The 23,739-nt window shown below is 42.6% G+C and overlaps 1 protein-coding gene across 2 annotated transcripts in view; it reads left to right on the top strand.

Moving 5' to 3' along the window:
- cacng7b (calcium channel, voltage-dependent, gamma subunit 7b) overlaps positions 1-23,367 on the top strand; it is a 64,894-nt gene extending 41,527 nt beyond the window's left edge. Inside the window, exons 4-6 of one of the 2 annotated variants that reach the window (XM_060920506.1) lie at positions 3,483-3,628; positions 22,924-23,135; positions 23,286-23,367. In XM_060920506.1, coding sequence (XP_060776489.1) covers positions 3,483-3,628; positions 22,924-23,135; positions 23,286-23,367 — 440 coding nt within the window. Of the gene's footprint in view, positions 1-3,482; positions 3,629-22,923 lie in introns of both variants that reach the window. The other variant, XM_060920505.1, reaches the window with a different exon arrangement.
- Positions 23,368-23,739: the final 372 nt, after the last annotated feature.

The raw sequence follows: 23,739 nt of genomic DNA, 5'->3' as shown, positions 1-23,739 counted from the left end.
CAATGTGATTTCCTGGATTCTTTCCCCCCATTCTGTCTCTCATAGTTGAAGTGTACCTATGATGAAAATTACAGGCCTCTCTCATCTTTTTAAGTGGGAGAACTTGCACAATTGGTGGCTGACTAAATACTTTTTTGCCCCACTGTATCTGTATTATTGTCTGAAAAAGTTTGATTTCTCTTTAACCCATTCATGTTAAGCTTCATACTCATAGTGAATATCTCTGATTTGAATAAAGAATGGCCTGGAGTCCAAGAGAGCAAAATTATCTTTTATCTGACTGTGTTCAGATCAGGAAAGTCAGATTTAAGATAACATTATGCACAGTTTACATAAAAAATATTTAGTTTCTCATCAAAATGTGATTTTATTGTTTATATTAAATTTTATTTGTTTCTAATTACATCCCCATTCCCAAAAACAGAAATTTCTCCGGATTCTCTGAATCTTTTAATGAAATTATGTACCATAGATGATGTGATCCCCAAATTCTTTGCAATTTTACATTGAGGAACGTTATTCTTAAATTGTTGCACTGTTTGCCCATGCAGTCTTTCACAGAGCGGTGAACCCCGCCCCATCTTTACTTTTGAGAGACTCTGCCTCTCTGGGATGCTCATGTTACTTACCTGTTGCCAATTAACCAAATTAGTCGAGGACCTGGCTTAGACATGTATGCACATAATTTAGGAGAGGATAACTCAACTGTTAAAGGCTAATTTAACCTCAAGGAATAACTTGGGATGTGTGCCTCGCCATCCAGGGTGAACAGCCTGAAAAATTAACAATCCGAGATGGTATTACAGTATTATTATTGTGTTACTCTTCATGTTCCTGACCCTGGTTTATGTGACACATAAACAGTAATAATGTGATGTTAAAAGTTGTATTGGTGGCTTTTAAACATTTACTGTAGCCTCTCAAGATATTGCTGCCTACTAAAGTAATAAGTTTTGTTTTGTATTTTTCACTTTAACCTAACGTTCCATTGATCATAATAGTATGACTGAAAATACAATTTCTTCATATTAATCAAACGCTTGCTTTCTTATACTCTCCTAAATTATGTGCATAGGTCTCCCAATTCCATGATTTCATGTTTGAGGTAGGGTTATTCTGGTTTTCTCATGTTTTCTGTGAAACTCCAATTTTGGCCAATTTTTTGGTGTTTTTTCTTTTTGTTTTGTTTTGTTTTGTTTTGTTTTTTTAGTCTAGTCAAGTCAACTTTATTGTCAAATATGCTATACATGCTCAACATACAGCACAGATGAAATTTCAGTCCTCTCTGACCCACAGTGCAAACAGGCAATGCAATAAATAAAAATAAAAATAGAATAATTGAAAAAAAACAAACAAACAATATAACCAGTATAAACACTCTAGATAGGAACTAGACATAGACTAAACACTCAGACAAACAATATAACCAGTATAAATAAACAGTATAAACACTAGATAAGAAGAACTAGACATAGACTAAACACTCAAACAATATAAACAGTGTAAACACTAGACAAGAACTAGACAAAGACTAAACACTCAACAGACAATATAAACAGTATAAACACTTTTTACCTTGCCCTTAACCATAGCTTGTTCCTGTTTCCTTTAATCATGAAAAAGATGTCACTAATGGATTCCCCATACCCAAAAACCCATAAAATGAGGTATTGCACATACTTCTGTGAAGAGTGGTTAAAAAATTGATATTTTCAATATGGCTACCGGCATCTTGGATTGGTAATTTTCGGCCTGTTCGCCCTGGATAGCGATTTTGGCACACATCCCAAGTTGTTCCTTGGGTTCAAGTTAGACTATAACAGTTGAGTTATCCTCTCCTAAATTATGTGCATACATATCTAACCCAGGTCCTCCACTAAATTACTTGTGATATGTTCCGCCAGGTCTTTTTTTTTTTTTGTAGCATTGCACAACTTTGTTACCCTATCACAATTTTTTTGAAATGTGTTGCTTGCATTAAATTCAAATTCCGCATATATTTTTCAAAAAACAATAAAATGTTTCAGTTTCAACATTTGATATGTGGTCTTCACATTCTGTTTTTATTTACATCTGACACAGTGAGTACTTTTTGTTTTTGGAAACAGGGTTGTACTAGTTTGAATTAAATAGAGTGAGTGTGATCAATTCATGTGGTGGTAACATGATCCCATTACATTATAAAATCTCTAAAAGAAAGTAACTATAAATAACTATAGTATTAAAAAGAAAGAAATAACTATGGTATTAAAAATCAATTTAATTAAATTCAAAAATAAATTGTCGAATGAGAACAAATTGTGTTAATATAACTCTAATCATCCATGTGGATTTGTTCACATTTGAATTATGTAAAATTAATGAGGTTTTTTTTTTCTCAGTGTTCAAGGCAAAATGCTGAGATTCCCAGGCAACACAAATGTTTAAAACATCAAACATTTTCATTTCCGTGTTACATTACATAGGAAATATGACTACATTTATTATTTTACTTGGATAAGTTATATCATAGTGATTTCCCTTATAAATATTATTAACTGTGGTCTTGGGGCCTGAATCCTGACCATTGTTCACATACCAAAATAACTTTTTATGTGAGTAACTAACTAGTTTTGTCGGTTAATTAGTATGCAGAGCATAGTGCTGTTGACTTCTCTGGAGCTTTAACCTTGAATCTAAACAGGAAAGGTTTTCTTTAATCTGGGCACAATCTGTTCCCTCTGCTCTCCAGCTTCCACTGACACTGTATGGGAAGAAAACAGTGTCAGCCATGACAGTTGGTGTTAGAAGGAGGAGCATGTGGCTTAACAGGGCATTCTGAACTGTGTGTGTGTGTGTGTGTGTGTGTGTGTGTGTGTGTGTGTGTGTGTGTGTGTGAGAGAGAGAGAGCGTACAGAATATATTTAGATATTTAGATGTATTAGGGAGGACTTCCTAAATTTGTGCATAATTTGTGTGTAATTTTGTATTTTGGACAATGTATGCTTAATCTATTTACTTCTAGTATGTTCTTCAAAGACATTTTTTTTGTGGGGAAAAAAAAGAAATATTAAGAAAGTAATCCAATTCATTAATGTATATTGCACCTGCTATTTTATTCCAGGTGATTTCTATAGAACTGTTGATGATTAGTTATGACAAGGGCTTAAATAAATTAGCCCCAACAGACATTAAATCTAGGGCACAATTCAGAAAGCGTGATCAGTTGACACAACACAACATTCAATAACACAAATCTATAGTCTGGACTATGGGTGGTAGAAAAGGGCAACTGTTGCCCTTTTCTACCACCCACAGTTTACTATGACCTGGATGATTGAGAATCTTCACAGATAGTCTGGACTAGAAAGAAATCAGCCCCAGCCTTTACTTCATAGGTGTCTTTTTTCATATGATCACTGGTGGTGCTCTTGTTTTTGCTCCACCAAAGTAAAAATAAATCCACTTAAAGCCATTTCTCTCTCTCTCTCTCTCTCTCTCAGGTCTGAGTCTAGTGGTGGGATTGGTGCTCTATATCTCCAGTATAAACGATGAGGTGATGAACAGGCCTAGAGAACCGGAACACTTCTTTAACTATCACTATGGCTGGTCCTTTGCATTTGCTGCCAGCTCCTTCCTTCTCAAAGAGGTCAGACACTTCCAAATGATCTGTTTATTACCAAACACATCTTTGTGTCAATCGGTTTGGACCAGTTACAAATGTATTGTGGGTATAGGAGATGTTTAAGACTTACAGCTCCTTAGACAATTCTGTTGACCACTTACCTGGACCAACAAATAATGTCAACATATGCTGCTGTTGATCTTACCATGTGAATTCAATGAGCACAGGTGTTCAGCATTTCAAGCAGATTGAGTTCCTTCTTGGTGGTGTATTATGAATGCAGACACTATGAAAAAACAGTCAGTGATTACTTCAGTGAGAGTGGGTTCAGCTCGAGGGCCTGTTTGGAAATGAAGGTTGTGATTAGATCTTAATAACACTTGTGTTTCACTAGTGCACCGGGTTTACATGAGGAAAGGAAAGGAAAGGAAAGGAAAGGAAAGGAAAGGAAAGGAAAGGAAAAGCATTGGTAGATAGTTAGGTTTATTGCCATTTTAGCATCTGAGACGATGTTATGGCAAGAAGGTGTCTTGAAAATGCCAGTGAATGATAAGAGAATAAATAAATAAAATTATGTAGGTAAGTAAACTGATTGATAAGATGTAGTGAATACACAGGTGATTTCCATATTATGTATAGAGGATCAAAATAAATAGTTCCTTAGATAAATAAATGGCTCAAAGAAGTGTTTCTAATGCACAGAACATAACATAAAAATAATAAATAATTACACTGTCTTGCAAAAGTATCCCCCCGGTGTTTGTTCTGTTTTGTCGCATTACAAGCTGGTATTAAAATGGATTTTGGGGGGGTTAGCACCATTTGATTTACACAACATGCCTACCACTTTAAAGGTGAAAATTGTTGTTTAATTGTGACACAAACAATAAGATGAGAAACCAGAAATATGGAGTGTGCATAGGTATTCACCCCCAAAAGTCAATACTTTGTAAAGCCACCGTTTGCGGCAATTACAGCTCCAAGTCTCTTGGGGTATGTCTCTATTAGCTTAGCATATCTAGCCACTGGGATTTTTGCCCATTCCTCAAGGCAAAACTGCTCCAGCCCCTTCAAGTTAGATGGATTGCATTGGTGTACAGCAATCTTCAAGTTATGCCACAGATTCTCAATTGGATTGAGGTCTGGGCTTTGACTAGGCCATTCCAAGACATTTAAATGTTTCCCTTTAAACCACTCCAGTGTAGCTTTAGCAGTATGTTTAGGGTCATTGTCCTGCTGGAACATGAACCTTCGTCCCAGTCTCAAACCTCTGGCCAACTCAAACAGGTTTTCCTCCAGAATTGACCTGTATTTAGTGCCATCCATCTTTCCTTCAGTCTTGACCAGCTTTCCTGTCCCTGCAGATGAAAAATATCCCCACAGCATGATGCTGCCCCCACCATGCTTCAATGTATGTTGAATGGTGTTCTCAGGGTGATGGGTTTGTACCACACATGGCATTTCCCATGATGGCCAGAAAGATCAATTTTTGTCTCATTTGACCAGAGAATCTTCTTCCATGTGTTTGGGGAGTCTGCCACATGCTATTGGGCAAACTCCAAATGTGATTTCTTAAGTAATTACTTTTTTCTGGCTACTCTTCCATAAAGCCCCACTCTGTGTTGTGTACGGCTTAAAGTGGTCCAATGGACAGATACTCCCATCTCCACTGTGGATCTTTGCAGCTCCTTCAGTGTTATCTTTGGTGTCTTTTTTGCATCTCTGATGAATGCCCTCCTTGCCTGGTCTGTGAGTTTTGGTGGGTGGCCTTCTCTTGTCAGGTTTGTAGTGGTGACATATTCTTTCCATTTTGCTATAATTGATTTAATGGTGGTCCGTGGGATATTCAAAGTTTGGGATATTTTTTATGACCCAACCCTGATCTATACTTCTCCACAACTTTGTCTCTGACATGTTTGGAGCGCTCCTTGGTTTTCATGTTACTTGCTTAGTAGTGTTGCAAAGTCAGGGTCCTTCCAGAACAGGTTGATTTATACAGACATCATGTGACAGATCATTTGACACTTTGATTGCACACAGGTGGATCTTAATCAACTAATTATGTGACTTATGAAGTGAATTGTTTGGACCAGCTCTTATTTAGGTGTTTCATATGAAAGAGGGTGAATACCTATGCACACTCCAGATTTCTGGTTTTTCGTCTTAATTATTGTTTGTGTCACAATAAAACAACAATTTGCACCTTTAAAGTGGTAGGCATGTTGTATAAATTAAATGGTGTTAACCCCCCAAAAATCCATTTTAATTCCAGTTTGTAATGCAACAAAACAGGGCAAACACCAAGGGGGATGAATACTTTTGCAAGACACTGTATACATGATCAGTGAGAAGAGATGGTAGGGGATTTAAGTTACATGTTAGAATATGTTACATTTGGCTTATTTAAGAAAATAAAGTTACACAAATCACTAGATGACTATATATACCGTATATAAGATGTTTCAAGTGCACATACGATAAATTCTCAAACCTTTGGTGATGGCACCTTGTTGAATACATCGGTCAACGTGCTTTGGAAGTACCTGATTTACTCTGAATGGCCCAGTGGAGAGTTGAGTGGACACATGTGATATATACTAGGGTTGGGCGGTATTACGGTAAGAAGGTATCCCGAGGTATCCAAAAGTACCAACGGTATCGGTCTCATTACCGTCATTTTAAAAAAATATATAATATCTAAATAAATATGGAGTACATGAGGTCATAATATAAAATAATAAATTGAAGATCATCCCGAATAACTGTGTGATCGTATTTTCACTAATTCTATCAATTTCCTAAAGAAGTTTTCATCGCGTGCAGGGTTGTTTATGTCGTTACCATGGCAACCCTGCGTGACATTTTGGAGTCTGACAGAAAGCTTCGCAAGAGACTGAGACCGGGGGTGTCATGGCTCAGATGGCTAAGGCACCGTACCATAAATCCGGGGACCCGGGTAAGATTCCGACCCGAGGTTATTTCCCGGTCCCGTCTCTCTCTCCCCCGCTCATTTCCTGTCTCTCTATACTGTCCTATCTAAAAAAAAAAGAGACTGAGACCGCGGTTGAAAGATGGCAAGTCAAGATAACGAGTTAGTGGCAAAAAAAAATACAACATCGGCAGTGTGGCAGTATTTTGGTTTCAAACCAAACGAAAAATCTAATATGTCCCCTAAGGCACACCATAGCCTGGGGTACTCCACTTCCACGAGATCTCTCCAATGAGTTGTGTTTTGAGTAGGTTACATGAGTAACAACAAGGTAAAATAATATAACGTATGACATTTGGGATGTGGGTAATAAACGTGTGAAATGTCATCTACTGAAGAAACGGAAGAAAACATCGTAGCGTAAACTGTTAGGTTTCTGGTGGGAATTAGCAATGCGCTTGCTATCTTTGTTGGGTGTGTTAAACCGTATGGATTTAAGTGGAATAATTGTAAGGAGTTATGTGATCAAGACAACGTTTTAAGCAAGGTAAGGCCATTTGATTATTAATTTCCCCGCCATGGCATGACGTGGGCCCATATGATTTTGCCTTGTGCAGCTATCACGCATTTGAATTAGGTTCGCCTCATTTGCGCTGAAGAATATGGTTTATCGCGCAGTCTAAACGGACTTGGGTGTTGGTTGATTCTTTTTCTTTTCTTTTTTTATTTCCCATGCTTGAAAGGGTATGATGCTGCTCATCGTGTACTTTTTTTTGATGGAGCAGGTGAAATAGTGCTGCAAATGGCGTTTCAACGCAGACGTGTAAACGACAGTTGAATGCTATTTTCAAGATGAAGGAAGAGTTGCGTGATGCTTTGAAATCTCTCTTAATCCATTCATCGATGCACAAAATTCGCTTTGCTGCTTAATCCATACCACAATGCACACAATTCGCTATGCTGCTTTTAAATAGTACATTTGAGGCATAGGCGCACGTTACACAGTAGGCCGAAACAAAATATTATTTTTTTCTCGGTAATACCGTATACCCCGGGAAAACACAGAGACGGTTTAAAGGTATCAAAATTTGGATACCGCCCAACCCTAATATATACGTATGCTTTCACTGTGTTCTGTCAAAATGATGTAATTCACTCCCCGCGTCTCCTCAGTGACATAGACTTGGCCCTAGCGGAAGTCTTCAGCAAGGAGTGTTGATTGCAAGGTCCCGTACAATCGAAACTCTCAGGTGAGTCAGGGAAGGGATTCCCCGCAGAGGCTGCGCAGTGTGTTAGTGCGAGCATGTAGCCTATGGAAAATGAATAGTGTGTTGAATTAGCACTAATCCCATGTTGTGGAAAATCGAAAATGTTTTCTTGGGCCCTCTAGGGTGTCACCAATCCATGTGCAAAGTATGCATCTCATGTCTGAGGATTGTTGCAGGTAGACATTTGGGTGAGTCTCTGCTTTCTTATGAAGGCCCAAGTTCCTGATGAATTAGGTCAAATTCCATGGAGGGATGGAGCAGAAATGTGTCCGAGTCAAGTTGTTCAGATTAGTGTTCAGGTTTTCCAGGTGGGGCTTTATTCTGACTTGAAAGGACTGATGAACTTAGGTCTGGTCTCATATGACTGTAGGTGTTGGAGGACCACAGCAAAGGCTGGGTTATTTTGGTTTGCCTAAAGCTTTGATGCATATTGGAGGGCTAGTTTCAGGCGCCTGTCCTGGAGTGATGGTTCATTCACTTCTGTGTATAGGCTCTGTACAGTAAAGATCGTGAAGGCTCCCAGGGCTAGCCTTAGTCGTTGATGATGGATAGTATCCAGCATTTGTATGTATGACTTCCTGACGGGCCCATAAACTATGCTCCCATAGTCCAGTCGAGATTTAATAAGCACAGTACCGGTTCACCCAATATGCACACTACGCACGTTGCGTAGGGCCCCGCAAACTCATAGAGGCCCCGTGGGAAAAAAAAAAGCGACGACGTGACCGTCCGTCTGCTCGCGCACGTCAGATTCCCAGTGCATGTGCATCAACCTAGCAAGATGAAGCAGAGTTATCCCTCGGGGGGTGAAAAAAGGAAAAAGAAACTGTATGAAAATGAACAGCAGGAACAGCGGTCAGGTAACTCTCCTCTCCGGGTGGGAGAGTGGGAGGGACGGGGCTCGTTGGTGTTTGACCTACATAACAGGGCAGTGATCCCCGGACAGTCTCCATGTGCGTCTTGCTGGCTTCTACAATTTAAGTGTTATATCAATCGTTCTGAGTGTAGTTACAACTGCACTTATACAAAATGGAAAGTAATGGATAAATATTTACTAAGATTGAATTTTGTTTGCTTGGATAGCCCACAGGCAAATATACATGCAGATATATTAGTGAATAAATAAAACTCGTGAAATATGACAATGGTGCTAAATAGGCTAAATAATAATCTAAATCACCTACATTTTAAGGTGGCACGGTGGTGTAGTGGTTAGCGCTGTCGCCTCACAGCAAGAAGGTCCGGGTTCGAGCCCCGTGGCCGATGAGGGCCTTTCTGTGCGGAGTTTGCATGTTGTCCGCGTGGGTTTCCTCCGGGTGCTCCGGTTTCCCCCACAGTCCAAAGACATGCAGGTTAGGTTAACTGGTGACTCTAAATTGACCGTGAGTGTGAATGGTTGTCTGTGTCTATGTGTCAGCCCTGTGATGACCTGGCGACTTGTCCAGGGTGTATCCTGCCTTTCGCCCGTAGCCAGCTGGGATAGGCTCCAGCTTGCCTGCGACCCTGTAGAACAGGATAAAGCGGCTAGAGATAATGAGAATGGGACCTACATTTTAAGTACAGTATCTGAAGGTAAAACAAGTGCAGCCAATTTGATGGAGCTGAATTAATAGTAGCCTTATCTATATTTTCCAGGTGCGATGCTTAAGTTTCTAACAAGCAGCACAGAGTCCAGCCAGTCAGCCAGTTAGACCAACAGGTGGTGAAGCACTGGGTGTCAGGTGCGACTGTTGAACATTTTGGGGTTCAGTTAAGAGGGCCCCTTAGCAGAATTTTGCCTAGGGCCCATGGAGGTCTGAACCAGCTCTGAATAAGCACACAGTAATACTGAGCACTTTGCACCCCATTTTTGTTTTGGCCAGACCTTTACATCAATTGCATTGAGACATCTGGTTCTCAGAGATGTCATGCGTACAATGATTGTCATAATGTTATCGAAGGTGATTCCCAGGAATTTAATCTCTTTGACCACTTTTTAATAGGGTCTCTGTCCATGGAAAGCTTAGAGGTATGATGAAGGGACTGCAGGAGACAAAAGTGTGTGTAGACAGTTTTAGTTTTGGAGAATTTAAATCCATTTTTGACAGACCATATACTGATCTTGTTTATGCATAATTGTAGCTCTCTTTCAGTTGTGTTCATGCTATTCCCTCTATAGCTGATGCAGAGGTCATCCACATGAAAGCTGCAGAAGATACCTGCTCTAATAGCACTTGTTGTGCTGTTTATTTTGATACTGAAAAGAACTAAAGACAGGATGCTTCCTTGGTGGACTCCAAGTTCTTGTCATTGTGCTTTTGAAAGAGTGGTTCCCACTTGGACTTGGAACTGTCTTTTAGCCAGGAACCTAGAAATAAAAATAGGCAGGTGACCTCTGAGGCCCATTTGGAATAAGTCTTTTAGAATACACTGCAAAAAATTGAAAACTGAATTTGAGGAGAAAATTACTTAATACTAGTGAAATCATTTTGCTGCATGGACAGATATTTTTACTTGATAAGACATCTTAGAATAAGTTGGTTGCAATCTAGAACTAAGTTTAATAATCTCAGAATTGGTGTCTTGTATTCTTCTAATAGGAAATGCTAGATTGCTTCAACTACTTTCAAGATATTTTCACTTGCTAAGATATCATTTTTTGCAGTGTACCATATCTCCAAGCTGTGTCATACACCTTTGCTAGGTTGAAGAAGATGGCAACTACATGTTCTTTTCTGATAAAACCATCATGTATATAGAACTTGAAATGAATGTTGCGATCAGGAGTGCTCTTTCCTCATTTGAAGCCACATTGGTATTATATTCAGGTGGTTCTCAGATTCAGGTATCCAGATTGTATGGTCCTTTCCAGGTTTGCGGATGGATAGAATAGTTGCTTCTTGCCAGGATCTTGCTATGTTTCCTGATTTCCAGATGTTATTGAAAGATTGCAGAAGGAGAGGCAGAATGCTGGAGGGTAAGTGTTTTAGGAATTGGTAATGTATTTTACTTGGGCCCACTGCTGTGTCATGGAAATTCCTTAGGGAGTGTTGGACCTCTTCTATTGTGCAAGGTTGGTTGTATGGTTCTATGTTGTCTGAGAGGATGTTGAGCTGTTTTCATTCTTCTTGCATCTGCATAGTTTGGAATTTGGGATGACAGTTCTCAATGGAGGGTGGCATGGTGGTGTAGTGGTTAGCACTGTCGCCTCACAGCAAGAAGGTTCTGGGTTCAAGCCCATTGGCCAAGGGGGGCCTTTCTGTGTGGAGTTTCCATGTTCTCCCTGTATCTGTGTGGGTTTCCTCCGGGTGCTCCGGTTTCCCCCACAGTCCAAAGACATGCAGGTTAGACTAATTGGTGTCTCTAAATTGACTGTAGGTGTGAGTGTGAATAGTTGTTTGTCTCTATGTGTCAGCCCTGCGATGATCTGGCAACTTGTCCAGGGTGTATCCTGCCTCTCACCCATAGTCAGCTAGGATAGGCTCCAGCTTGCCTGCAACCCTGCACAGGATAAGTGGTTATGGATAATGGATGGATGAAGTTCTCAATGGAAGAGTTCTTCTCAAATGTTTTTGCTAGCTGGTTTACTTTTTTTTTTTAATTTGTAGTTAGTAGGCTGCCCTGATGTTTGAAATGTTGAATTTGTGATCCAGTACCTTTACTATTCTTCGTTTTAATCTGATCCCATACCTCCTCTGTGAGGGTGTTAGATGTGATGTTAGATACAAAACTTCTACAACCCTGTCTCTTTGTTTGGTTAATGGTTCTACATGCTTGGGCACAACAATTTTTCAGTTTGATGAGGTTTTCTGTTGTTGGGTGTTGATTGAACAGTCTCTCTGCTATTTTCCGTACTTTGATAGCCTTTTTACAGTTATCATCAAACCATGGGTTAGATCTGTGATATGGCTTTTGCTGAAGTCTTTAGGATGCTTTTGTCTGCAATTTCTACTAGAATTTCAGTAAGATTCTGAATGGGATCCTGCTTTGGATGAGGCTTGTGACTAAATTTCTTTGATACAGAGGGTTTGGAAGGAACTCCAGTTTGCTTTTTTTTTTTTTAATTGCAACCTTGGGGTTCTTGGTTGCATGTCTGTTTTAGTAGAGGTTATTATTATGGGGAAGTGGTCACTTCTGCAGAGGTTATTCCAGACCTGCCAGGAAAAGTCAGGTAGTGGTCCAGCTTCACGTATAGTTAGGCCAATTGCAGAGTAGGTTCTGTGTCCCAGGAGTAGGTAACCATAAAAGTCATCATTCCAGAAGCAGAGGGCATTTTTTTTTTCTGATGAGTTTCTCTAGTATCTTCTGTTTCGCATTATAGCAGTTCGCTCCCCATATGGGTTGTGTCCTTTGAAATCACCCATAAGTATGAATGGGGGTGGAAGCTGGGTGGCAAGCTTGTTTAAATCTTGAAGAGTCACGGGCGTGTTTGGTGATAAATAAAGAGAACATAAGTTTATTGTTTTATGGAGTGTTAGACAGATTGGCACTGCTTGTAGGTTGGTGTCTACAGTGGTGCTTGAAAGTTTGTGAACCCATAAATATGACCTAAAACATCATCAGATTTTCACACAAGTCCTAAAAGTAGATAAAGAGAACCCAGTTCAACAAATGAGACAAAAATATTTATACTTGGTCATTTATTTATTGAGGAAAATGATCTAATATTACATATCTGTGAGTGGCAAAAGTATAATAACCTTTGCTTTCAGCATCTGGTGTGACCCCTTTGTGCAGCAATAATTGCAACTAAACATTTCTGGTAACTGTTGATCAGTCCTGCACACCGGCTTGGAGGAATTTTAGCCCATTCCTCTGTACAGAACAGCTTCAACTCTGGGATATTGGTGGGTTTCCTCACACGAACTGCTCGCTTCAGGTCCTTCCACAACATTTCGATTGGATTAAGGTCAGGACTTTGACTTGGCCATTCCAAAACTTTATTCTTCTTTAACCATTCTTTGGTAGAACGACTTGTGTTCTTAGGGTCATTGTCTTGCTACATGACCCACCTTCTCTTGAGATTCAGTCCATGGACAGATGTCCTGACATTTTCCTTTAGAATTCGCTGGTATAATTCAGAATTCATTGTTCCATCAATGATGGCAAACTGTCCTGGCCCAGATGCAGCAAAACAGGCCCAAACCATGATACTACTGTGACCTCAAACCTAGTGTGATGTACTATCTCAAACTCCTATGTTACCAAAAGCAAGAGTAAGGCACACAGGAAACCGATAAATGCCGATACAGTACAAATATTTATTTTATTGCAATATGATATAAAAGTAACCAATCTCTACAACGAGATGGAAAGAAGGGATTCACAATTTATTAATTTAATAGTTAAAAGCTGCAGAGATAAATATTCTTCTCACAGAAGAGACAGTACAATAGGAAATGTGTGCAATAGGCTCTGATGATATATTTGGCAGGACACCCACAACTTGGCTTAAAGTACACAGGAAAGAGTGTAAGCAACTAACAGGATGATCACTAGGAGTTCTGCCTCACCAATTCAGTTCACACCAATATAAAAAAAAGGATTCAAATCAAAAGATATAAAACACACATACACACACACACACATATACATTGGATGGCGTAAACCAGTTCAAACTGTATGCAAAGTATCACCTCAAACCATAAGCACAGCAATCAAAGGTGAGGAGGCTCCCTAATGACCAGTACTAGACTCACGTACCCTAATGTAACATAAAGCTTAAATAATGGGCCTACCGGCCTAAGCGCAGAGACAAGCCCCAACAGATACACGAAAGCTATAAAAACCTACTGTCAACTAAGCCGCTACAACTCGGCCATAGACTCATATGAACAAGATGTATGAGCTCCCGTGTGGAATATGTTCTGTCTAAATGGACCCAGATGGATTATGCATAATAGAGATGGACACTCAGTATAAAAAAATATCAGAAAAGATTCAACTAAAAGAAATGAAACAAAACCAAGCAAAACAAAACAGTAACTACTAACGCTACTGGCACCGCTGTTCCTGAAACAGATATAGCCACAATAAGTATACAACAGCCACGCGCTATAAATGCACCATAGCATGGGCTTTCCAAAGTTTATACCTGTTCCACTATAGTGTGGCGTTAAAGGAATACTCCAGAGTGAAATGCTTTCTAGGTCTATTTTCGCATTATTGGGAGTGCATACGTTGAGTTGCTACCACAATCACGTCAATTGGATGTGTTTTGAGAAAATAATTTTTTTGCGATTTCAACCGGAAAGTGCTAACACAGCAGTGCGCGGGGCATGTCTTTTTGCCGATACAAAACGCTAGTTTTAAAACCATTGCAAAGCTCAAAACAACATGACAGTTCTGTGGAAGTGAGTAGAGGGTTCCTACAAACAAAACGAAGTGTCCCTGGCTCTGCAAGTGCACGGATAGAGTGTGTAGAAGAGTAAATACAAAGCCAGTGACCTTACCTGAATTTGGTCTTCTCCAGACGCCATCTTCATGGGACAGTCCGTAAAAGTCGAGTGCCGAGTGCAGAGCCCATCCCGCTGGAAATGCACAATGTTGCACGTGCACTTGCAGAGCCAGGGACACTTCGTTTTGTTTGTAGGAACCCTCTACTCACTTCCACAGAACTGTCATGTTGTTTTGAGCTTTGCAATGGTTTTAAAACTAGCGTTTTGTATCGGCAAAAAGACATGCCCCACGCACCTCTGTGTTAGCGCTTTCCAGTTGAAATCGCAAAAAACTAATTTTCTCAAAACACATCCAATTGATGTGATTGTGGTAGCAACTCAATGCACTCCCAATAATGCGAAAATAGACCTAGAAAGCATTTCACTCTGGAGTATTCCTTTAACGTTACACAGCTCAACTAGGGCTTCCTACCCAAGACACTGCAACACAATCCCCCGTCGGTGCAACTTGCACCTGTAACAGTGGTTCAGCAGTAGAGATCATTAAGGCTAGCACAGACTTATGATTAAGGTTCATACAAACAACTAAAACCATTCATACCTGGCAATAGCAACAGTACAAAGGCACCACCAGGGAAGGCCCATGTCTGGTTGCGTCTCTGGTTCCTCGCAGTTACGCGCTACATCTGCCTGCAGGCTTAAGACAGACAGACTCGCCTTAGGGTTGGCACAGGTTTAACCGCCTCACGCGACTTAACTTGAGAGAATTATGATGTGGCGTTGCTGAAGTCAATAAATGCAACTAGTAGCACGGCGAGTACTCCAGCACAGGTGCTGCTGTTTGTTGCTGACGAACAGTAATGAGACCAAATGATACTTTGCCTTACGGCATGAGACTTTATACTCCCACGAGTGACTATTATCAAAGTAAAAGCCCCCTTTCCCCAACGTAGCCAACTACTGGCTACACTACCACCACCATGTTTCACAGATAGGATAAGGTTCTTATGCTGGAATACAGTGTTTTCCTTTCTCCAAACATAATGCTTCTCATTTAAACCAAAACGTTCTATTTTGGTCTCATCCATCCACAAAACATTTTTCCAATAGCCTTCTGGCTTGTCCACATGATCTTTAGCAAACTGCAGACAAGCAGCAATGTTCTTTTTGGAGAGCAGTGGCTTTCTCCTTGCAACCCTGCCATGCACACCATTGTTGTTCAGTGTTCTCCTGATGGTGGACTCATGAACATTAACATTAGCCAATGTGAGAGAGGCCTTCAGTTGCTTAGAAGTTACCCTGGGGCCCTTTATGACCTCGCCGACTATTACACGCCTTGCTCTTGGAGTGATCTTTGTTGATCGACCACTCCTGGGGAGGGTAACAATGGTCTTGAATTTCCTCCATTTGTACACAATCTGTCTGACTGTGGATTGGTGGAGTCCAAACTCTTTAGAGAAGGTTTTGTAACCTTTTCCAGCCTGATGAGCATCAACAATGCTTTTTCTGAGGTCCTCAGAAATCTCCTTTGTTTGTGCCATGGTACACTTCCACAAACGTGTTGTGAAGATCAGACTTTGATAGATCCCTGTTCTTTAAATAAAACAGTGTGCCCACTCACACCTGATTGTCATCCCATTGATTGAAAACACCTGACTCTAATTTCCCCTTCAAATTAACTGCTAATCCTAGAGGTTCACATACTTTTGCCACTCACAGATATGTAATATTGGATAAATAAATGACCAAGTATAATATTTTTGTCTCATTTGTTGAACTGGGTTCTCTTTATCTACTTTTAGGACTTGTGTGAAAATCTGATGATGTTTTAGGTCATATTTCTGCAGAAATATAGACAATTCTAAAGGGTTCACAAACATTCAAGCACCACTGTATAACACAAAGGCTATGAATTATGTCATTACATACTAGAACGGCTGAGCTAACGGATGGGCATTGGGTGTTTGAGTCATATGCATTGTATATTATAAATTATTTTCAGGGATTTGGGGCTGTTGAATGAGAGTTAGGTCTCTTGAAGGCAGAAAGCAAGGGGATTGAAGATGGTGGCTAAACACTGCATTTCAGTGAGGTTGGCTTGGAAACCACAGCAGTTTCACTAGATAAAAAAGCTGTTCTTCATCAGGTGGGTAAGATAGGTACACATCCCTTATGCTTGCCCTTGGGAGATAGGCTTCAACCACGAAAATCCTTTATATCCTTAATCCTCTATATCCTTTGGCTTTCTGCTCTTCTGTGATCTGATGTCTTGGTACATTTTTGGGAGGTACTATGGTACTGGGTGGAGGGGGGGGTTCTACTCTTTTGATGGCTGGTTATGTTCTACTGGCATGCTTAAATTATGATATATAAAGGTCTGGCTTTGTTAGGACTAGGACTGTTTTGGCCTCTAGAGGCCGCTGTTATTTCCTTTTCATGTCGTGTTTATTTTGGCCTCTAGAGGCCGCCACTGTTCCTGTGTTTTGTGTTTGTGTTAATTGCCTAATTATCTTCACCTGTGTCCTTAATTAGTTTGTCTATTTATACCCCTGAGTTCAGTCCTCTTGTCACGGAGTCTTTGTGCTGTTATGTTTATCTCCAGTTTCCTTTGTACTGTGTTTTTTGATCTTCTTAGCTTTTGTATTTTTGCACTTTGCTTTTCTTTTGGATTATACTCTTTGGTTTTTTTTTTGTCTTTTGTTTTGCCCTGTATATAGTGTATATAGTTTAAATAAACCTTTTGATTCTTTTTCTACTTCCGCCTCACGCCTCTGCATTTGAGTCATCCCCCTGGTGGCCTAGTGGGGGTTTGCTGGATTATCACACCAACGAACCAGGTTCGAATCCCAGCAAAACCCTAACAGAAAGACTCCGTCATGACCGACTCAGCAGAGGCTGCTTCAACTGTCTACCCGGCCAACCTTCAGGGAATTATGGCAGCTTTGACACGCTTCGGAGCGACCATGGACGCTCATGGACGTACGCTCACCAGCCAACGTGAGGCCCTCGCTCGCCACGAGGAACTGCTTCAGCAAATTGGGAAAACCCTGGCACAGCTGACATCTCTGCCTGCATCTCCTGCTCCTGATCCAGTTCCTGCTCCTGATCCAGCTCCCACTCCTGCTCCAGTGCCTCCTGCAATGCTGCCTTCTTCACCTCGCGAACCCAGCCTTCCTGCACCACAGAGGTATGACGGCAAGCACAGTGAGTGCCGAGAGTTCCTTACCCAGTGTCAACTCACCTTTGAGCTTCAGCCTACCACCTCATCCGTATCCGACAGGGAGACGAGTGGAAGACTGCCTTTAACACCCCGTCTGGGCACTACGAATACCAGGTGATGCCCTTCGGACTCACCAACGCACCAGCTGTTTTTCAGGCCCTAATCAACGACGTCTTAAGGGACATGATTAACCTATACGTTTTTGTCTACCTCGACGACATCCTTATCTTTTCCAAGACCGTGCAGGAGCACCGCCACCATGTCCGCCAGGTTCTCCAGAGGCTGCTACAGAACAATCTGTTCGCCAAGGCCCAGAAATGCGAATTTCATGTTCCCGAGGTCTCCTTTCTGGGATTTATTGTACGGACAGGCCAACTCCAAATGGACCCTGCCAAGACCCTGGCCGTCCGGGATTGGCCTACTCCCAAGTCCGTTAAGGAGGTTCAGCGGTTCTTAGGATTCGCTAACTTCTACCGCAAGTTCATCAGGAACTTCAGTTCTGTGGCAGCACCCATGTCTGACCTCACCAAAGGGACAGGTGGATCTTATGGCTGGTCTCCTCAGGCAGAAAAGGCGTTCAAAGACCTCAAGGACCGCTTCTGCACGGCACCCATTCTGGTTCTCCCGGACACCTCCCAACCATTCATCGTGGAGGTGGACGCCTCGGACAGTGGTGTCGGCGCGGTGCTCTCTCAACGTTCGGAAGGAAAGCTGCACCCCTGCGCTTACTTCTCCCACCGCCTGAGTCCTGCTGAGTTCCGGTACGATGTGGGGGATCGAGAACTGCTAGCGGTCAAACTGGCCCTTGAGGAGTGGAGGCACTGGCTGGAGGGAGCACAACATCCATTCCTGGTTTGGACTGACCACAAGAATCTGGAGTACCTCCAGCAAGCCAAGAGACTGAACCCTCGACAGGCTAGGTGGGCCCTGTTTTTCAGTCGGTTTGACTTCACCCTCTCATACCGCCCCGGCTCCAAGAACACCAAACCTGACGCACTGTCCAGACTGTTCTCTGCCACTAACAGGGAGAATGAAGTCGGGCCTATTATCCCTGTGTCCCGGATTGTGGCCCCTGTCCGCTGGGGTATTGAGGAGGCTGTCCGACGAGCCCAACGCCAGGACCCCGGTCCTGGGACGGGGCCACCAGGCCTCTTGTACGTCCCACATCAAGCCCGGGCCAAGGTTCTCCAGTGGGGTCACTCTTCCCCTCTCACCGCCCACCCGGGAGCTCGGAGGACCCTGGACTTCCTGAAAAGACGCTTCTGGTGGCCTAACATGGAGAAGGAAGTAAGGTCATTTGTCCTGTCCTGTGAGGTTTGCACCAGAACCAAGAACCCACGACAGCGTCCCCAGGGTCTCCTGCATCCTCTGACCATTCCCCGGCGTCCCTGGTCCCACGTGGCAGTCGACTTTATCACAGGTCTCCCTGAGTCACAAGGTAACACGGTCATTTTGGTCTTAGTTGACAGATTCTCCAAGGCCTGCCACTTCATACCACTGTGCAAACTCCCCTCTGCTCTTGAAACTGCGAAACTTTTGTTTAATCATGTCTTCCGAGTCTTTGGTCTTCCACAGGACATCGTCTCAGACCGAGGGCCCCAGTTCTCCTCCCGAGTGTGGCACGGGTTCTGCAAGGTCATCGGAGCCACTGCCAGCCTCTCCTCTGGGTTTCACCCACAGTCCAATGGTCAGACGGAGAGGCTCAACCAGGACCTGGAAACCACCCTGCGAGGCCTGGCTATGGATAACCCGACATCGTGGAGCACCTGGCTGCCATGGGCGGAGTATGCCCACAACACCCTGCAGTCATCGGCCACCAAGCTGTCGCCATTCCAGTGCCAATTCGGGTTCCAGCCACCTCTGTTCCCGGACCAGGAGGAGGACGCGGGGGTGCCCTCGGTCAACCAATATGTGAGACGGTGTCGCAAGACCTGGAGCAAGGTCAGGAAGACCCTCATACAGACCTCCAGAACCAACCAGACTCAGGCCAACCGCCATAGAAGACCTGCACACGCTTTCCGCCCTGGGCAGCGTGTTTGGCTGTCCACTAAGGACCTTCCACTGCGGGTGGAGAACCGCAAGCTTGCTCCTCGCTACATTGGCCCCTTCAAGGTGGTGCGCAGGGTGAACCCTGTCTCCTACCGGCTCCAGTTGCCCCGGACTCTGAGGATCAACCCCACTTTCCATGTTTCCCTGTTACGGCCCGTACTGACATCTACGTATGCCCCTGCCCCTAGGAACCCCCCACCCCCCCGCATCTTCCAGGGGCAGACTGTGTTCACTGTGAATCGCCTGCTTGACTCCCGCCGGGTCCGCGGCGGGTTGCAATATCTGGTGGACTGGGAGGGCTATGGTCCTGAGGAGCGCTGCTGGGTTCCTGCTCGGGATGTCCTTGATAAAGAACTATGTCGGGACTTCCATTCGGCCCATCCGGATCGCCCTGGGAACGTCAGGAGACGCTCCTAGAGGGGGGGGTCCTGTTAGGACTAGGACTGTTTTGGCCTCTAGAGGCCGCTGTTATTTCCTTTTCATGTCGTGTTTATTTTGGCCTCTAGAGGCCGCCACTGTTCCTGTGTTTTGTGTTTGTGTTAATTGCCTAATTATCTTCACCTGTGTCCTTAATTAGTTTGTCTATTTATACCCCTGAGTTCAGTCCTCTTGTCACGGAGTCTTTGTGCTGTTATGTTTATCTCCAGTTTCCTTTGTACTGTGTTTTTTGATCTTCTTAGCTTTTGTATTTTTGCACTTTGCTTTTCTTTTGGATTATACTCTTTGGTTTTTTTTTTGTCTTTTGTTTTGCCCTGTATATAGTGTATATAGTTTAAATAAACCTTTTGATTCTTTTTCTACTTCCGCCTCACGCCTCTGCATTTGAGTCATCCCCCTGGTGGCCTAGTGGGGGTTTGCTGGATTATCACACCAACGAACCAGGTTCGAATCCCAGCAAAACCCTAACAGGCTTGCCGTGGTCTGGCTTTGTGTATTCACCGTCTCTTTTTCAGTTAAGAATCATGAGTTTTTGTTGCTGATGATTAATTGAGGGTTATCTTTGTTCATCCAGGTCAAATCTGTGTGGCAGTCGATGGTTTGCGTCATGGATTTGACGATAGAAGCAAATGACCGCTCAAATCTGTAGCTCTTAAAGCTCTTCAAAAGTTTATGTGCATCTGGGTAGTTTATTTTCTTGGCACATTTAATCCTTTGGATTTCTTTTTCTTTAATCCAAATGGGATAGTCTTTGGATGACTCAACATAATCACCTAGGCAATTTCTGCATTTTGAGGGCCTTGAACAGGTCTGCTCATGTCCTTCCTAACCATAGTTTCAGCAGGTTGGCTTGTTTTTGCATCCTACAGAGCCAAGGCTGAATTTTTCATAATTGAAACATCTCAGGGGGTTAAGGATGAAAGTATAAACAGGCACACTCAAGTAGCCTATTTGGATTCGTTCTGGGGGATGATATTGATTGAATGTTAGGATGTCAGCGCTAGTTTTAACTGTTCTGTTCTTTTATTCTTGCTCGATTGACCCTCTTCCAAAGTCTTCTGGGAACAGTAAAGGTATGGTCAGTGTTTCTGACAGGTGTTGACTAGGGCTGAACGATATATCGTTATCGTATCTATATCTAGATATGAACATTCAAGATATTAATATCGAAAAAGCAACGATATAGACGATATAGATTTCCCCTCCCCGTGCTCGCCCTGCATGTACAGCTCTGGCAGTCACAACAAACATCATTTTTACGATTGCCCTTGAATGCACCGCTAAGGCCAGCCAACCACAAACCTTATTTCATGCTTGCTGTGGATCGACAGCTGAAGCCAACCAATGACAAACATATGAAGGCGGGAGTGAGGGAGACGGAGATCGACGCACGCGCGCACACACTACAAACACAGCAGGGAAATTAAAAAGAAAGAAAGAAAGAGTGCGGAAGATAATGCGGCCGGTGGCAGTGCAGAATCTGACTTGGTGCCAAAACATAAATCATCCTCCATTATTTGGAGATATTTTGGATTCGAAAAGGACGTTGTTAACCAGAGTGAGGTGTTGTGCAGGTCGTGCTTAGCAAAAATTGCGATGAAGCAAGGTAGCACAACAAACATGTTTCACCACCTGAAACAACACCATCGCGTGCTGCACGAAGAGTGTATGACAATGAGAGAAACACCGGGGACTTCTCAGTCATCCCAAAATAAGCCAAAGCAAAGTTTGATTGCTGATGTGTTCAGTAGCGTTACACTGTACGAGTCGACGTCCACCAGACATAAAGAAATTACAGACGCTATAACATACCACATTGCAAAAGACATGGTACCTGTGTACACAGTCTCAAAAGAGGGCTTTAAAAAAAATGGTTCAGACGCTGGACAAGCGTTATAAAATACCATCCCAAACACATTTTAATCAAGTGGCCATTCCGAAACTCTATAATGAGTGTAAAATGAATGTTGAATCCGAGCTCCGTGAAATCGATCATTTCACCACAACCACGGACCTGTTGTTAAAGCAGAGCTGCAGTAAAATGTTTGATTTGTAATTTATTTATTTGTAATTTATGTTAATGTTGATGACTGGCAGTGAGTTCTTAAAAATAAAACTGCATTTTCCACATTTTTTTTGTATTATGATGTTTTTATTTTTCTGAAAAATGCTTGGTTTTCACCGAACCTGTAGTCATATCGTATCATATCGAGATATCTGGCATGAATATCGAGATATGAAATTTTGTCCATATCGTTCAGCCCTGGTGTTGACCCAGCATAGCCTTTGACAAGCCAATTGGTTAGATTGGGCTCTTCCAACCACCCATGTAGGAGCCAGCATACTCTTGGACCTGTGGTAGCCACAGCAGATCACATTCCTCAAGTACCAGAATCTCTTCCCCTACTGACACAGATCGCAAGTCACAGCCCACAAGTTGTCCCATTTGTCACCTCTTACGATCAGCAAGGGAATATTAGGGACCTATTCTACCTTGGGTCCCCATGGGGAAGAAAGGAAAGGAAAGGAAAGGAAAGGAAAGGGGGGTTGATTTTGAGGCATGAGGCTGTCAGTCAGCCATTGTGCGTGTGTGTGTGTGTGTGTGTGTGTGTGTGTGCGCGCGTTCGCATGCTGCTAGAGTAAGGATTTAGCAAAACTGTAGTTCTGGCTGAAACTATTTTTTATGCTTGAATCAGCAGGGTCTCCTCACTACTATGATATCATGGTTGCTTAGGGAGCTGTGTGTGTGTGTGTGTGTGTGTGTGTGAACAGACAAAAGGGTTTATTTGAAGAGCTATTTTCAAGTGACAAATTGCTAAAGCATTAAATAAGTGCAATGTCTTAAGCATTTCAATACAGTTCCATCACTCATCCACTGAAGGAATAATGGGACAAATAAGGGCTATATTTTTTTTTATGCTACACTTTTTGTACATATTTAAATGGCATGTTGTGTGCCACATGAAATTAAAGGTGTAGTGATGTGCAGTCTGTTTCAGTCATATCAATTTCATACACTCCACCCATCTCTCTATCAGGGTGCTGGCGTGATGTCTGTGTATCTCTTCATGAAGCGTTACACTGAAGAGGAGATGTATCGGCCTCACCCAGCGCTCTACCGCCCCCGTCTGTCTGAGAGCAGTGACTACAGTGGTCAGTTCCTGCAGCCTGACACCTGGCCACCTCACCAGCGTGCTCGCAGTGCCTCTGAGCTCTCCAGTGATGTCTCCATTCAGCTAGCACAGACCCAGCAGCCTCCAGCCAAACTCATCACCCAGCACAGTGTGTCAGCCCAAAGCGCCACCGCTGCCTCCAGCCCCGAGTCTGCAGCTGCATTCCAGCTTCAGTCACCCTCACACTTTAGCCACAACCACCCTCTCCATCCTACAGAGTCCCAGAGCCTGCCCCTGTCCATGCCACCACCTGCCGTCCCACCCCCTCATTACCACACACACATGCGCATGAGCGCTTCGCCATGTTAGAGGCGTTTCCATCCACCTGTATTTTTACAAATTTTGAATTTAAGCATAAATAGAAATAAAACACTGATTCGCATTTAATTTTGCTGATTTTTTGAAAAAGTTGCTTAACATTTGTGAAACATTTGGATGGAAACAGACCTAAAGAGAGACAGAGAGAGAGGATAGAGTGAGATTATCTACAGTGTGCTATGGTTTGAGAGAGTATAAAAGAGAAAACCTGATCTTGAGAGGAGTGTGAGATAAGCTTGGGTAAGAGTTACGTATTTTAAACAAAGATAAAACATGAACATTGTAATGGAATAGTAAACATTGCATTACATGGTGTTATACAGGGAAATTTATTGCACAATGTACAATGCAAACACTTCCATT

This window comes from Neoarius graeffei, chromosome 5, assembly GCF_027579695.1.
Source record: "Neoarius graeffei isolate fNeoGra1 chromosome 5, fNeoGra1.pri, whole genome shotgun sequence".
Lineage (NCBI taxonomy): Eukaryota > Metazoa > Chordata > Actinopteri > Siluriformes > Ariidae > Neoarius > Neoarius graeffei.
Note: the sequence above shows the minus strand (reverse complement) of the source record. Positions and strands in the feature narration are given on the sequence as shown.